The sequence below is a fragment of the Tenrec ecaudatus genome, chromosome 10 (assembly GCF_050624435.1).
Source record: "Tenrec ecaudatus isolate mTenEca1 chromosome 10, mTenEca1.hap1, whole genome shotgun sequence".
NCBI lineage: Eukaryota > Metazoa > Chordata > Mammalia > Afrosoricida > Tenrecidae > Tenrec > Tenrec ecaudatus.
The window spans coordinates 115217882-115233678 of NC_134539.1; the positions used below are offsets into that span (position 1 = coordinate 115217882).

Below are 15797 nucleotides of genomic sequence, written 5' to 3' on the forward strand. Positions count from 1 at the left end.
GGACACGGAGACAACGGGTCTTTACTGCCACCTGCTGGACTGAAGGAGTAAGACCCCAGAAAACCCAGGGGGAACTTCTAGGGCCTGTCTAAAGCTGCCCAGCCTGGCTCCAACTTTTATCTCCCACATTGTCCAACAGTTTGTGAGCAGTTGTCGGAGGAGATTGCTTTTGACGGTGAGAGCGCCTCACTAGAAAAAGAATAAACTAAGACTGCCCTTTGGACTGCGCAGAGTGTGGAAGCAGGTCTCCTCAAAGTGGGAAAGAACTGGGAACCCCCGGGAGATGGAGAGAAATCTTTTCCAAGGAGACCATGGCCGTGTGCTGCTCCCCACGCCTTCATTGAGTACGAGATGCTGGTTGAAATCCTCCAAACCATGCTGCCCTGAAAGCCAAGTGAACTGCCCTCTTGTCCACAGACGCCTACAAGTGTGAGCTTAGTCCTGGAACCAGTTCCATAGAAACTGCTGGAAGCCGGAGGCCATTCTTCGCAAGGGCCTTGGCTTCGCAGCCAGACTTGCTAAGTCAACACAGTGTGAGCCAGACCCTCTTCTGGCCTTCCTGTTACACCCTCCACCTTCTCCTTCCAGCTCAGTGCTGCTTCTCCATGACTGGCCACCCTCACACACAGGCTCACACACAAACATGTGCTCGCACCAACACTTCCGGATACCCCCTCCTCCCCTGGGAGCGCTAGCAGGCGCGATTCGGGTGGGGCCTGGCTAGGGATGTTTTTTCTTTCTCCATATTCCAACCATCCAGGGGAAAGTTGGGCAGACCAAGGCCTCCAAGATATTTCCTTAGCCCAGATGTTTACTCTGTCTTCCAGGAGGCAGACTCGGGATCTTGAATGGTTCCTGTTAGCAAGGGATCTTGTTAAAATGCACATTTCGATCCAGCATCCCTGGAGAAAGCAAATTCCCAGGAGAGGGATGAGCCAGGAGGAGAGCCTGGAGGAAGCCCTGCTTTACTGAATCCAGTCGGCCAAGAAAGGGGCCTTCCCAGCCTCTACAGACAATGAGATGTTGAAGAGAGGCCCGCATGTGTCCATTCATTATCCCTCTGGGCACCATATACCCAACTGTCCCTCACTGTTAATGTAGCACCAAACTGGGTTAGGGGATGAGATGAAGGAGCACAGCTAGGTTCACACGTGCCTGGGACCATCTATCCTCAAACACCACCACCCCCATTTCAAGATGAGCAGAGGCTAACATCGACAGAGCATCAGCAGAAACACCTCCCGCCCTCTTACAAAGGCCAGCCTACATAAATGAAAAAAGCAGACAGTCATTTAAAAGACAGAAGAGACCCCAAATCAATAGCCGACGAGATTCTAAAACGTGCCCTTGACTGCAGATGAGCTAAACCAAATGAAGGAATCATGCCGTAAAATGGAATCAATGCTTAAGTAAAGATGAGGAATTAAAAACAGATGTCAAAGGGCACCTTGAGAAGACAGAATAAAGCATTATAATGAAATGTGCAAAGACCTGGCGTTTAGAAAAAAGGGAGGGGGAAGAACTCACTTAGCATTTCTCAAGCTGAAAGAACTAAAGGAAAAAAATGCAAGTCTCACGTTGCAACGAGAAAGGTGATCAGACAAAACGCAGTAACGATGGGCAAAATATCTGTGTTAGTCTGGGTACATTAGAGCAACAAACCCGCAAAAACTCATATAGACTCACTCACTCGCTCGCTCACTCACTCACATGCTCACTCACTCAGTCACTCACTCTTACTCACTCTCTCACTCTCACTCACTCACTCTCTCACTCTCTCACTCTCTCACTCACTCACTCATTCATTCTCTCACTCACTCTCTAACTCACTCACTCACTCACCAAAAAAACCCAAAACCCTCATGTGTACAAGAGAGTTTTATATAAAGGGTAAGTGCACATCAAGAAAACATCCCAACCCAGTGCTGCCCAAGTCCACAGTCCAACATTAACCCTATGTCTGATACCTATCCACAAAGTCCTCCTCCATCTCACAAAACACACGCAATGACGCCGACTGCAGGAGGAAAGCCGAGTCAGTGAACGTGTAAGCATCTCAGCGCTGGCAGGGTCTCCACACGGCTGCTCCAGCACCCAGGGCTGCATTGGTGTAGGTCCATGCGGCTTCTCATCAGGGATGTCTCGCAGGAAGTGAGCCTTGTCAGCTGAAGCAGGAAACTGGCTAAGGCAGCTGCACCCTGGTCCGACCATCAGAAAGCGAGAGACCCGAGAACTAGAAAGGCAAGGCTCACCTCGCCATTTATGCCTCCACCCTTCAATTAACCCCACATGTGTTTATTGGCCAGATTGCACAATAAACTACCTCAATATCGAACGGTCCAGGAAGCATCAGAAGAAGATGGAAGGAATGCAGTCATTGGGCCTAAAAGAATGGGTCAAAGGTCGATCATCTCAGGAGGTAGCATACGATCAAGGACTGATGGCATTGAAGGAAGACGCCTAAGCTGCACTGGAGAAAAAGAAAGCTCTGGGAATTGATTGAATCCCAATCAAGGTGTTTCAACCCATGCTGGAAGTGCTCAATCTCTATGCTGAAAAATCCAGCCAACTATCTGAAAGACATCCAAATCTGTGCCCATTCCAAAGAAGTGATTGAACAAACGCAGTAAACAATCAAACAACATCATCAATATCACACGCACAGCTGACACAGAGACAATTAAAAAATTTCCACTACCAGAAATTTGAGCCAGATTCAGAGCAGAACATGGAACAAGGCCTATCTCTGTTGATGTAAGATGGTTCTTGGCTGAAAGCAGAGAATACCAGAAAGATGTTTGCTTGTGCTTTATTGACCATGTAAGGCATTTTTTTATTGTGGGGATCACAATGAGTGTTACGTAATATCTCAAGGAATAAGAATTCTAGAACTCTTAACTGAGCTCATGCGAAACTGGTACACAGGCCAAGAGGCAAAGCATTGCCAGGGGGTACCGCATGGTGTGAATCAGGAAAGGAAGGTCCTTTCACCGTACTTATCCAAGCTGCATGCTGAGCCAGACAATCCAAGACGCTGGAATATAGGGGAAAGAACAGACGGTCAGACTTGGAAGATGATTCATGAACAAAAAAACTGAAGCCTGTGGTGACAACATCCTGAAGCACTCACTGATGAAGGGCAAAGCCTGCTTCATTCAGTATGGATGACACATCAGCATGAGGAACACAAAAATCCTCACAGACCAATAAGCAGCATGAGGCCAAATGGAGAAAAGACGGATGTTCCCAAGGATTTCCTTTGACTTGGATCCACAGTCAGCACCCATGGAATCAGGACTCAAGAAATCCATCTACGACAGCGGTTCTCAAACTGAGGGTCACGACCCCTTTAGGGGTCAAACGACTCTTTCATAGGGGTCACCTGATTCGTAACAGTAACACAATTCCCGTTATGAAGTAGCAACGAAAATAATTTTATGGTTGGGGGTCACCACAACCTGAGGAACTGTATGAAAGGGCGGCGGCATTAGGAAGGTTGAGAACCGCTGCTCTACTGTAAGAGCTAAGAGCTCATGACACCTGCAACCAGGAGCAGGAATGGGAATAGTGATACCAGATGGGTAGGGAGAAGGGGGCAGGGGCGGGGGAACCGGTCATGGCTGACACACCCACACACACCCCTCTCGGGGGAAGAACAATGAAAACATGGGAAAAGGGAGACTGGTCGGTGTGAGATATGAAAATAATAATAATTTATAATCTATCAAGGGGTCATGAGGGGGAAAGGGAAGGGGGAAAAATGAGGAGCTGATACCAAGGGTTCATTAGAAAGTAATTGTCTAGAAAAGAATGATGGCAACATATGTACAAACATGCCTGATACAGTTGATGTATAGATCGTAATAAGAATTATTAAGAGCCCTCAATAAAATGATTAAAAAACTCCATCTACTGCAGCGGTTCTCAACCTGGGGGTCACAACCCCTTTGGGGGTTAAACGATCCTTTCACATTTCTGATGGTCTTAGGAACTGAGACACGGCTCCTCTATCCGTCTGCAGGCGGGTCGGCCCACATACAGGGGCACCACCACATGAGGAACTGTATGAAAGGGTTGCGGCTCTACCACAAGAGCCCTCTTTAAGGTGTTACAGGGCAAAGATGTCAGCGTGCTCATGAAGGTAAGCCTGAACTAAGTTGAGGTGTTTTCAACCGTGTAAGGAAGACCGAAGAAAAAGGACGGCTCTGGATGGCGGTGCTGGCCAAGAGCGAGCAAACTTGTGTCGGCAGTGTATCAGCATCCTCAGCAGCGAGGATGACCAGGCTTCCTCTCACATGTCAGACAGGGCACGGGGCGTGCACGGGCCTGGACAAGGACGCCGGGCTTGGAAAAGTGGAGGGTTGGTGAAAAAGAGGAAGGACCCTCAACAGGGCAGACTGACACAGTGCCCGCAACCCTGGGCTCACACACAGCCCCACTGGGAGGGCGGCACAGGGCCAGACTGTCTTGTTCTGCGTTGCAGGGGCCGGGAGAGGGGGCACACTATGAGGGCACCTAACAGCGACAAACCTGAGCCCCGAGCCCAGCGACTGCTTACCTGGGCAAGGCAATGAGAAAAACAATCACGTTCCTATCCGGAGCCCTAGGGTTTGGGTTTGTTTTCAGTGGCACAGTGGTGACACATTAGGCTGTGTGAAACTCACAGTTACTCCTCAGAAGAAAGACCTTCTTCTCCTGGAAACAGTCTTAGAAACTCACAGGGGCAGTTCTACTCTGTCCTGTCGGGTTGCGATGTGTCGGCATCCCCTCCAAAGAAGTGAGTTTTGAGTTTGAGTAATTTGTATCCTCCCTTTGTCCATTCATCTCAGCTCCTTTCCATTTCCAGACACTTGCCTATCCTGTTTCATGTAAGATCATTCACTGCTTGTACTTTTGTGTCTGGGAAAGCTTGTTTAATGTGCTCAGGGGTCTTCCAAGTACAGGCGAGCAAATAACATTCCATTACATACGCACCAACTACAAGGGCAGGTCTAAACGTTTTGCTACTAGGGATCCAGTTTATTCTCACAATGCACGTTTAAAGAGATCACATCCACTGTCCTCAGCGGATGGCTACAGACGTCTCTCCGTCACACGTGCCTTTGTCCCGTTGCGGGGTCTGAAATAAAAGGTCCAGCAGCTTCTGAGGGGGAGCTGCTGGCCCAGCTCAAGTCCATGCAGAGAGCTCAGCTCAGAAAGCTACAGCTACCGTTCTTGGGGATCCCAAAGGGATGGTCTTGATAGATTTTCTCAAAGGACACAAGTCCCCCAGGGGAGTTTATTAGGATGGCTTCAGAAAATTGAAACTGCGTGGGTGAGGGAAAGGGCAGAAAGCTATGCCATCACGAGACGGTCCTTCTTTGAGGGCAGCCGGGGCTGTCCTAGAATTTCACTGGGATACCTTGTCACGTCAGATTTTTTATTCCCCAAACTCAACATGGAAAAGGAATCTAGTGTAAGGCCCTCGGGCATGCTCAAACTGCCACACAGCTGCTGTGGTGCACATCACTCTGCTCAGAATGCTTCTGGAAAGGGAGAGACGGAACACCCTCCAAAACACAGACCTAGATGGAGATGTTGTGAAACAGTAGGCGGAGCTTCACATTTGAGTATTTTTGTTCCACACGGGCTTCGAAGATCTTGCGGCAGTGCTTTTTGACTTACCCTTGTGTGATGCTTTAGCCATTCAACCGTTGATGGAAATTTAGGTTCAAAGAACCCTTCTTGGAAAAGAACGTAAGCACATCATCACATCAAAATCTTAATAATTCCTATTAGTATCAAAAAGCCAGACCATAAGGTCTTTATCCACATACTTTTTGAGGATCTACCAGCCATGGAGAAGTTCACTTCAATTTGGGGTCTGCGATTTTTGCTCGACTCTGTCAATAAGATGGGAAGAGTCAAGGAAGAGCTCTCCACCCACCAAAGAGACAAAGCAACTGGCTCCGCCTGGGAACAGACCAGCCAAGGCACTGCAGCCCTCTACAGGGGGGCAAGGAATAGACATGACAGCCATGTGCCGCTGGGCTCCAAGTTCCGCCTGCATCCCCCAGCTCTGTAACGAGGTAAGGAGTACCTAGGTGGTGCAAATGGCTCAGTGTTCAACAGAAACTGGAAGCCTGGTGGTTCGAAACCACCCAGAGATGCCTCGGAAGATAGGCCTGGTGATCTGCTTCTGACTGGCCAGTCTTGAAAACCCTGTGAAGCCGGTGCTAGATATATTTCCAACCACCCAAGTAGCTGCTGAGGCTGCATGTGTACAACCAAAAACCTCACGGGACTTGGTTTGGGGGCTTAGGATCATGGATCCCACCATCGGTTGGCTAGAGAATATGTTTGTCCAGGGCTTCCGCTCTGCCTCTTCCTTCTTTGGATAATGCCATGGCATCTCAGGGTGGGTCGTCCAAGGTGTAGCTGCCTGTGGCAGTGACATCATCTCCTGTCAACTTGAGCAAGGGGTGGTATCTAGCCTGTCAATCGGGTCATAGCCAATGATGCCTCAGTGTAGGCACGGCCTTCTCCTGAGGATTCTGGGAAGTCCTGTCTTCCTCCCTGGAGGTGGGACACACACTCTCTCGGCTTCACATGCTGTTGACAAGCCACATGAAGTGATGCTGATGGCAGCCGGAGCCCTGGAGCTGGAGGAGCCACATGAAGAGCCCTGCCAGCGCTGAGATGCTTCCACAAGACTTTCCACCCACTGGTCTGTGATCTTCCTGCTCTCGGCATCATTTGCATATGCTGCGTGAGTCTGTACAAGAATGTATGGGCTATTATCAAACAAATAGGCTAATACCAGACTTAGGAGCTAATATCGAACTTATGGACTTGATCTGGGTCAGGATGACTTCTTAATATACAAATATACTTGGATATAAAACTCTCACACACAGTCTCTGAATTTCTAGTCAACCCAGGCTAACACACTGCCTCCATGAACTTGTCCCCTGTGCCATGAGACCAGAAGAGCCGGGTGGGGCCCAGCTACCATGACAGAGCATTCCGTTATGTAAAATACAGAATGTCAGCTTCTCAGGGGCTCTCCACTCCCTGGAGCCACATGTGGTGGATGAATCCCTGAAGCTACTGCCGTGCGAGATCTTTAAAACTTTAGTCCAACTACAGAAAAGTGGGTGAAGGGAGACATCCGACAGTGCAAGATATGACGAAATAATAATTTATAAATTATCAAGGGTTCGTGAGGGAGGGGGGAAAACGAGGAGCTGATACCAAGGCCTGGAGTAAAAATCAAATGTTTTGAGAATGATGATGGCAACAAATGTACAAATGTGCTTGACACAATGGATGGATGGATGGATTGTGATAAGAGCTGTAGGAGCCCCAAATAAAATGATTAAAAAACAAAACAAAAAAGAATCATAAAAATAAGAGACTGTGATCGTACTACACAGAAATACTAGGTAAAAAAAAAGAACAACTCTAGTCCAAAATATTCTGATGTTTTTAAAAAATTAATTTTAGGAAATGAGTAAAACAAAAAGTCTGCCTCGAGCATTATGTTTTGCAAAACCCTATGGGACCAAATTGGCAGCAGCAACTCCAGTTATGAGCTTGAGCGGCAGCGAGTCCCCATGAGTGAGGAAGAAACACGCGGGGAAAGGAGGATGAGACGGGAGCCCGCGTGGAGAACGCATCTGGACACTGGATGGGACACGTGGACTGTTACATTGGCTGTTTGCTGTGTGTGCATTTTCAACAAAATGTTTAAAACAAGAACCTATGGGACAGTTATATGATACATATTCAGGATGGATCACCACAGCACTAGCAAAATCCCCCAAACACAAACTCGCTGCCACTGAGGCCATCCCAACCCAGGGTAGAACTGCCCAAGGGTTCCCAAGACTCTGGAGCATCCGGCAGTTGAAAACTGCTGACCTTGTGGTTAACAGGCCAAGGTCGGACAGCCCCCTACCTAAGAAACCGGGAGTCAGTAAGACCATGGTTCTGTGCAATAGGAAGGATTGAAACAGTGAATGGAAAGCAGTTTTCAATGCTTTTATACCTCATACGGTTTATACAATTACTGGATTAATTAAGTTCCCGCTGAATTCTCCAGCCGACAGATGGTCCCATGGTAAGCTAGTAAATGCTCGGCTTTCTCCATCGACAGGGATGGAGTTGGCCACAGAGCTACCAAGGTCTCTTGCGTTTCAACGCCGGGTCAACAGTGCCAAGGCCTCGGGGCCAAACGAACAGCTCGCTCCCTTTCACTGAGGAGTTTTAAGTCTCCAAGTACTTCAACCCTTGCAATGTAATCCAGGGCTTGAAAGGAAGCAAGCCTCAATCAGAAGCATCTAATTAAGAAGAAGAGGAAAAGCAGACAAAGAACCATGACTTTTTCCCCTTACTTTTATTTATAAAGAGCACAACTCTGCTAGACGCAGACACAAACACACACTCCGAGCCCACGGGAATAACAACGAGAGCATGGGGGAAAGCTTACGTAACGCCAGTCTAGGAACCCAGACTCCCAAATCCTTCAGGATCTTTTCCCAGACACGCAGCTCTCCCCCAGACGACACAACGGAGATCCTGGTGGGGTGGTCCCACCCCACCCATGAGGCAGAACGGCAGAACTCAGTCTTCAGCATCATCGAACTGTCCCGTTTCAAAGACCATCTTGGAATAGTGGGGTATCAGCGGAGGGGGGTGGTGCCAGCTGGGGTCATAAACCATGTCTCCTTGTGGGGCACAGCACACCCAAGGTTTGATCTCTTGAGAAATGCTCACCTGGATGTCGTCAGCATCTGCGGACAGTTTTAAAAGGCAGATTAAAGGGAGGAGACCTGGTGGAAGTGGTCAGCCCAAAGCAGGTATGTCCAAGGACCACACACTCAATTCTTCTCTCGAACACACGCATGTGCATGCGCAGGAGCACGTGTGCGTGCACACACTTGGGTCTTCCCTGAAACACTGCCAATGCACTCATCCCAAAACAAGCCAGGCTGATGCTTCTCAAGCAAGGGCTCGTCCCGGTGCAGAGGAAGTGGATGGGTGACAGGACACTTCTGTCTGTACCGGCTCAACTCGCCACCACAGGGACGGTGTACAAGCTATGGTTGATATGGAGGGTCAATGGCTTTCTAACCTTCCTTTATTTCGGGAGCGAGTCACATTGCTTTTATGTGAAAACAAAGTGAACCGAGGTGAGTTTAGAGCTGAATGCAGAGTCTGCAGATTATTTGGGTCAACAGGAAGAGACCCACCAGATAAGGTGCAGACTTGGAGCACACACGCGTTTCTGGCTGAGGTCCCAGTTATGGGGGTCCCACCTCCACAGTCCGGGAAGCCCCGGCCAGGACCCCCACACCTACCATAGGGATTCCCTTGATCTGCTTTCAGCTCCAAGTCCCAGTCCTCATTAAAGAGGTCTGCCGTCGGTTCCTTGGGCAGGCGACTGGAACCCCCGTCTGGCAGCTCCCAAGCATTGGGTTCCCCGTCAGAATCCTCATCGTCCGGAGCAAAGCCTTCCTCCTCAGAGGGGGCACACTCGTCGTGGGAAGGGCCATCCATGGGGATGTTCTGTGCTCCTGTGGCTAAGGAATCAAAGTAAGGTCGGAAAACACCCGGCAAGCTCGAGTGCCAACCGGGCCTGTGGAGGGCGCTGGGCAGCCGTCACTGATGGGGTGGAGGCCCAGCGCTGGGAGACGCCATCCAGTGGAGTCCAGCTCCTGGCCGCCCCTGTGTGCACAGAGCAGGGCTGCCAAGGCTGGGACCAATTGTAGCCCATGGTTAGGCCTATCTTTTGAGCTGCCTCTGCATTGGTTTGAACCAACCTTTCAGCTAGTGCACAGGTGCCTAAACTTTTTGGCTTATCTACTGCCCTCTTTTCAGGGAGGGGACTTTACTCAGGGATCCCTTGGCAATTAAAGACTTTTGTCCGTTAGCCCATGATCCAGGATAAAATATGAGTTATCTGCTTCTGCAATCCCCCGGATCTTTCCAGCACCCCACAGGGGTTGGCATCGCCCCTTTTGGGAAGCACTGGTCTGGTACTTAACCATGTGCGCCACCAGGAACTCCCAGTGAGGGAGGAGGGGCAAGGGCAGGGCATAAAAAAAAGGGCGCTCAACCCAACTTTGCAATGCATTCTGGAAAAAAATGTGCACACTTAACCAGGAGAAAAATAAATGTACAAAGTTTCTAACCACCTGAGTATTCAAATGTTCTACTTGCATTTTCAGGAGTTGGATCAATCACTTCATTTTTCAACTTTGTATTGTGAATCGAGTGAAGGTTTACAGATCACCAGTTTTACATTCAACAATGTGTTTCACCTCGCTGCAATCCCCTCAATGCCCCTGCACCTAGCCCACCGCCTGCTCCCCCCTCCCTCACCCTCCAAACCTCGTTCTGGGGTCAGTGCTGCCCCGTTGGTCTTAAGCAGTTGCCTCTGCTCAGCTGTGCATACCTCACCAGTGTTACGATTCCCCTTCTAGACCTGACTATTGTTTGGCTAGAATTTGAGGCACCAGGGCAAGTTCCGTTTCAGATCTGAGGGTGACCAAGAGCCACCGTCTCGGGGGTTCCCCAGCCTCCATCCAACCAATAAACTTGATCTCTTTCATGTGTTTTGTTCCCCATTTTCTCCCACTCTCTCCAGGATCTTCCAATACGACGCCTTTCAGAGTAGTTGGTAGTGGTAGTCAGGCGCCATCTAGTTCGTCTGGTCTCGGACTGTGAAGACTGATGTTTGCATGGTTCTTTAGTCCACTGGATGATTGGCATGTGCCTTTCATTTTCAACTCTCCTTTCCTCCAGATGGGGAGAGACCAGTATTTGCACCGCAGATGAACACTCACTATCTTTTAAAGACCCAGGTACTACTCACCAAAATAGGATTATCTTTGAGAATTATGTTGTGCCAAATGACTTTGGTGTCCCCTAAGACTATGATCCCCCAGCCCAGTGACTCATTCCCTCCAGGTGCTTGGGTATGTCTAAGAAGTCTGTATAACTGTCCCATGTATGCTCCGCCATATTAATATATTTGCAACAAAGGATAAACAATTTCCTGCCAGATACATATGTGTGTGTATATATACAAATATCTCCATGGATATATTCTTTCCCTCTGCGACAGTTACATAATCATTTGTCAAATAGAGAGGATTAAGAGTGAAGGGGTGGAGTCTAGTCTGTCAATCAGGTCATAGCCAATGAGACATCTGTGTGGGCATGGCCTTCTGAAGATTCTGGTAACTCTGGTATTCCTCCTTGGAGACAGGAGATACTCTCTGCGGACTCCCTGGGAGACATTGCAACTGACAAGACACATGGAACTACACTAGTGCCCTGAGCATATAAAAGAGACCCCTGCAGTGCTGAGATGCTTACAATGCCACTGGATCCACAAGATTTCCCAGCCACTGGCCTGTGATCTTCCTGAATTCGATGCCATTGCATGTGTTTTGTGAGTCTGAAGGACTTTATACATTAGTATTGTACATATGGGCTCATATTGGACTTATGGACTTGATCTGGACTGGGCTGTTTTCTCAATATTCAATTGCTCTTATATATGAACCTCTTTCTTATACACATCTGAGTCTCCTTGAATTTGTTTCTCTAGTCTACTCAGACTGACACACCCTCCCACACATGTTCAGCCTGAGTCTATCCATGCATCCACTCATAGAACACCATGATTGCAGGATTGCATATATATCTTTCCCTCCACTGCTTTTGACTCTTGCATGGCTCCCAGTGTCTTCCATGTCTCCATCGTTTTTTGCCAACCCCCCCCCCTTACTGTATATTGCCTCCCCCTTCACACACGTTAATGCTGTCTACCCTCTAGCCTGGCCCTCCTACCCCCAGTAGCCATCAAAGAATGTTTCTTTTTAGTGTGTTGACCATGTTTTGCCTTAAAACAGGCTGCGGTATGCCAAGTTTAGTAATTCATGGCCAGGAGCCAGGCACAGTCTGTGTCTTCATGTCACGGAGGCAAAGGGCCTCTAACCAATGACATGTTTTCACAGCACGAGCTCAAGTTGAATGTCTGCTCTTCTGGCCCTCCCTTCATTCTCAAAAAGCACTGGGACCAGGGGACAATGGCGGGCACACAGCTGGAAGGTACATTTTCAACAGCTCTCAAAAAGGATGGAAGGCGGTTTGGGCAAGGCTGATGATGGACCACCAAGTACACAATGCTAGGATGATGGAAGACCTGCCCTCAGAGCAGGTCAGGCTGTCAACACTGCCATAGCAACCGCTTCTTAAGCAATGAAGTAACCGTGACGGACATCGGGGGACTGCCTGAGTTCAAATCCCAGTGCTGCTACATACATGCGTGATGTGGCGGAGCTAAAGCTTATTAAGTATCTGTGCCATGTTTTCCTCATCTGTACAACAGAGACGGATAAGGATGTTGTGATGGTGGGGTAGGGTGGTCAGACAGTTGAGGGAGGGAGGGAGGGAGGGAGGGAGAGAGGAATCAACACTGCTCCCGGCACAGTGAGATCTCAGAGCATGGATAGGTGCTGCAATGATACCTATTCTATGTCTGGTACTTTACCTAGATCATTCTGCAACGAAGGAAATATTCCATACCCTGTGCTGTCTAATAAGGTCGCGCTGGCCGCATCTACTGAGTACTTGAAATCGGCTATTGCCGCTACACGTTCATTTCCTTTCCTTTTAAACAGCCTGAGTTGCCACCAGATCTTGTCCTGGGCAGCATGGTGCCAGGTTCTCTCACCGAGCAGCCCTCGGAGGTAGGTCTTGTGGCCCCATTTGAAAATGAAGAAAGGCTAAGTGACTCCTCAGGCCAAGACCATCTAACTTAGGGCTGCAATTTAAAACACTTCTGTCAAACTCCCCAGGTACTGTCCTCACTGTCCCAGGCTGATGCTCTCAACGGAAGCGATGCACCTGGGCCTAAGAAAAGCCCAGGACCCCCAAACAAGGGCACTGTTGGGACAGTCAGCAGAGGTGGCAAGGTGGCAGCCAAGGGAAGGCAACAGGCCAGAAAGAGGGGAAAATAAGAAACAGAGGGTTAAACCTCCACCAAACTCACAATTAAAAACTTTCTAAAAAATGAAGCAGCATCAGATTCCCTTCGCATCATTTCCTCGCGTCTTCCAGCCTCCACCCCAGTCCCTTGACATCTACTTGCCTAGTCGGTCCATGACCTTCTTAGTCTCGCTCTCCGTCTGACGCGAGGGCTCAGATGTGGCCAAGCCAACCTGCAGGAGGAAGCAGCAATACATTACCTGGGGATGTGGGTGTCCGGAATGCACCTCACCTCCAGCGCTACACTCTGAATAATCTGCTTTGGGGTTCTGGGCCCTGGGCTCTGCACCCCATTTTTCTGTTAGACCCGGCCAGGCTGGGCTGAAAAGAGACTTGCTCCTTGCTAGTCCGTTGGACTATTAACCCAGCAATTCCTCACCCCTGGCAGCAGTAGTGCCTTCCGACAGCAGTTTGCAAACCTTCCCAGAACCCATGGCTGGGCTGTCCTCAGTTGTCTGGGCTCCAGACCCTCAGGGTTGCGCTTCCAAGATTAGAGGCCCTAGAACTCGTGGCGGAAAGGCCTCCTCCCCGGAAACTGCAGTCTGCTCTGCCAGGTGTTTTTAAATGTCCACCACTCCATCCTCACCCTTTTGTTCTCTCCCTCTAGGCTGCTTCCTGAAGTTGCTACCTGCAAGCTCACTTCTGACCCTCTGGATTACTTGGATAACAACTTTACATCGAGTTAACAAATCCACTGAATTCTCTGATCAGATGGCTAGTGTGTTCTAGGTCTCCTGAGTGATTGGAGGTGTGGGAGAGAAGGGCAGGGCTATGGTTCTTCCTCAATGGATGGAAAAAGTTCTAACCTTGTCCTCAACCAGATGCATCTCTTTGTGGGTAAAAGTGCCTAAAATTGTCTGACCTCCAAACCTCCTTTCTCTATGACAGAGGTTCTCAACCTTCCTCATGCCACGACACTTTCACACAGTTCCTCCTGTTGTGGTGACCCCCCAACCATAAAATTAATTTTTTTAAGTGTACGTGAGAATATAACATTATTTTCATTGCTACTTCATAACTGCAATTTTGCTACTGTTACGAATCGGGCAACTCCTGTGAAAGGGTCATTCGACCCCTCAAAGGGGTCGCAACCCACAGGTTGAGAACCACTGCTCTAGATGGACAAAGAAAAGCTCCCAGGCCTACAGGAGGAGGCTGATTTCAAGAGTGACCGGTGAACTAGCCACATGGCCTTAACCACGGAGCCTGGGTTTCTTTCTCTAAAAACTAAGTGGTGCCATTTCATGAGAAGCTCCCAAAGCAGGGGGCTTATGACCAGATTCCATTTACCGAAACAATTGGCAGGTAGCAAAAAGTCACGTTTCTTGATGGAGGTCCACTTTGTCTAAACTGCACTTGGCACCTGCTGGAGACCTAGACCTGCAGAGCATTACCATGCCAGATCAAGCTCTGCTGGTTTAAAAATCCGCACACCCCTCATGTGGTGCCCTGTCTTGGCCATCTCTCACCTAGACTACAGCAAGAGCTTCCTACAGTCTTCGCCCTCACACCCCCATCTTGCGCAGGCTTTGAGTTGACCTCTCGGTTCAAATACCTTTAACAGCCCTCCACGAAATATTAATTACGGTGCACAGCCTAATCCCGATCAACCTGTGGAGCCTCTTCTGTCCTCTCTGGCACCCAAGCTCCCGTTTGCCCTGCACTTGTCTTTGCAGGGGTCACCACCACCTTCTCACTTTCCACAAAGGGCTGCCCCGTCTGGTTATACCCAGCTAAAATGAGTCTCATCCAAATCTGCACATCCCCACCCTGCCTCCCCGTTAATTTTCTTTATGACTGCGTTTTTCCTAGTTTGGTTAAGTGCCTTCTGTGGTCCTTAACAGGCAATCCATTCATTCACTCAATTAATACTTGACTGTCAATTACCTACATGCCAAGAACTACCTTAGGGCAGAATGAACGCCACTCAACACAAGGCTCCCTCCCATCTTCCAAGGAGCTCAGCGGCCTTATCGGGAATAACAGACCACCCACAGGGTAGGCAGCCACGGTAAGAGAGGTCGTTGAAAATGCAGGCGGCTGACTGGTGCACAAATAAAAACAAGTTTCTGGAAATGCTGCGCCAAATGGGGCTTTTGGGTTTCAGCAAGTATAAAAGGCGAGGAGCAACCCCACCGATGGCCAGAAAAGGAAATGCCTCCCCTGGATGCCCTCACCTGGACCCCCGCCCGAGCCTCCCACCGCGGCCGGTTTCCAGCGCTCCCAGTCGTGGGCATCACCCCCGTGGCCTGCCCTCCGCGCCCACCCAGCCCCGCGCACGTCCTGCTCGGCCGCCCGCAGCCCCTCGGCGCGGCCGTTTCCAGCTGGAGCGCGCCCCAAACGGCGCTCCGCGTGCTCGGGCGGCCCGAGCGAGCGGGCCTGCGGCGCTTCCCCGCCCCCGCGGCCCCCGCCGCCCGCCGGCGCGCCCCCAACTTCCCGCCCCAGCTGCAGGTGGTGGCCGGCCCCGCCGCGCGCTCACCCCTGGGCCGGGGGCCGCCTCCCGCGCGCTCGGCAGCGGTGGACCCCGACGCGGCTCGGCCGCCCCCAGCGCCTGGGCCCGGGCGGCCTGAGGGTCCATGCCAGGCGGCCCGCGGCTCGGCGCCCTGGACGCGGCGCGGCCACGTGACGCCCCGGCCGGGCTGCCGGTCCGAGAGGACGAAGCGCAGGGCCAATCACGCGCGGCGCTGCCGGCCGAGGGGGCGGGACCCGGGGGTCACGAGGACGCCGGGGGCGGGGCGAGGGGCGGGGCGCGGCGG

General features: G+C 50.3%; 1 protein-coding gene across 1 annotated transcript; it reads right to left on the reverse strand.

Moving 5' to 3' along the window:
• Positions 1-8365: 8365 nt before the first annotated feature.
• On the reverse strand, positions 8366-15675 carry COPRS (coordinator of PRMT5 and differentiation stimulator). Its single transcript, XM_075561364.1, has 4 exons — positions 15521-15675; positions 13145-13214; positions 9342-9563; positions 8366-8774 (listed from the first exon to the last, which is right to left on the reverse strand). Exons 1-4 carry the CDS (start codon positions 15617-15619, stop codon positions 8605-8607), a joined length of 561 nt encoding a protein of 186 aa, XP_075417479.1. The 5' UTR covers positions 15620-15675; the 3' UTR covers positions 8366-8604.
• Between the last annotated feature and the right edge of the window lie 122 nt (positions 15676-15797).

Bases quoted from the DNA above. Each gene is read 5' to 3' on its own strand.
- COPRS (XM_075561364.1), bottom strand. From the start codon at position 15,619: ATGGACCCTCAGGCCGCCCGGGCCCAGGCGCTGGGGGCGGCCGAGCCG. The intron at 9,564-13,144 runs GCAAGTAGATGT...TTGATTCCTTAG, and splicing joins GAAGGTCATGGACCGACTAG to CCACAGGAGCACAGAACATC. The intron at 8,775-9,341 runs GTAGGTGTGGGG...AACTGTCCGCAG, and splicing joins AGATCAAGGGAATCCCTATG to ATGCTGACGACATCCAGGTG.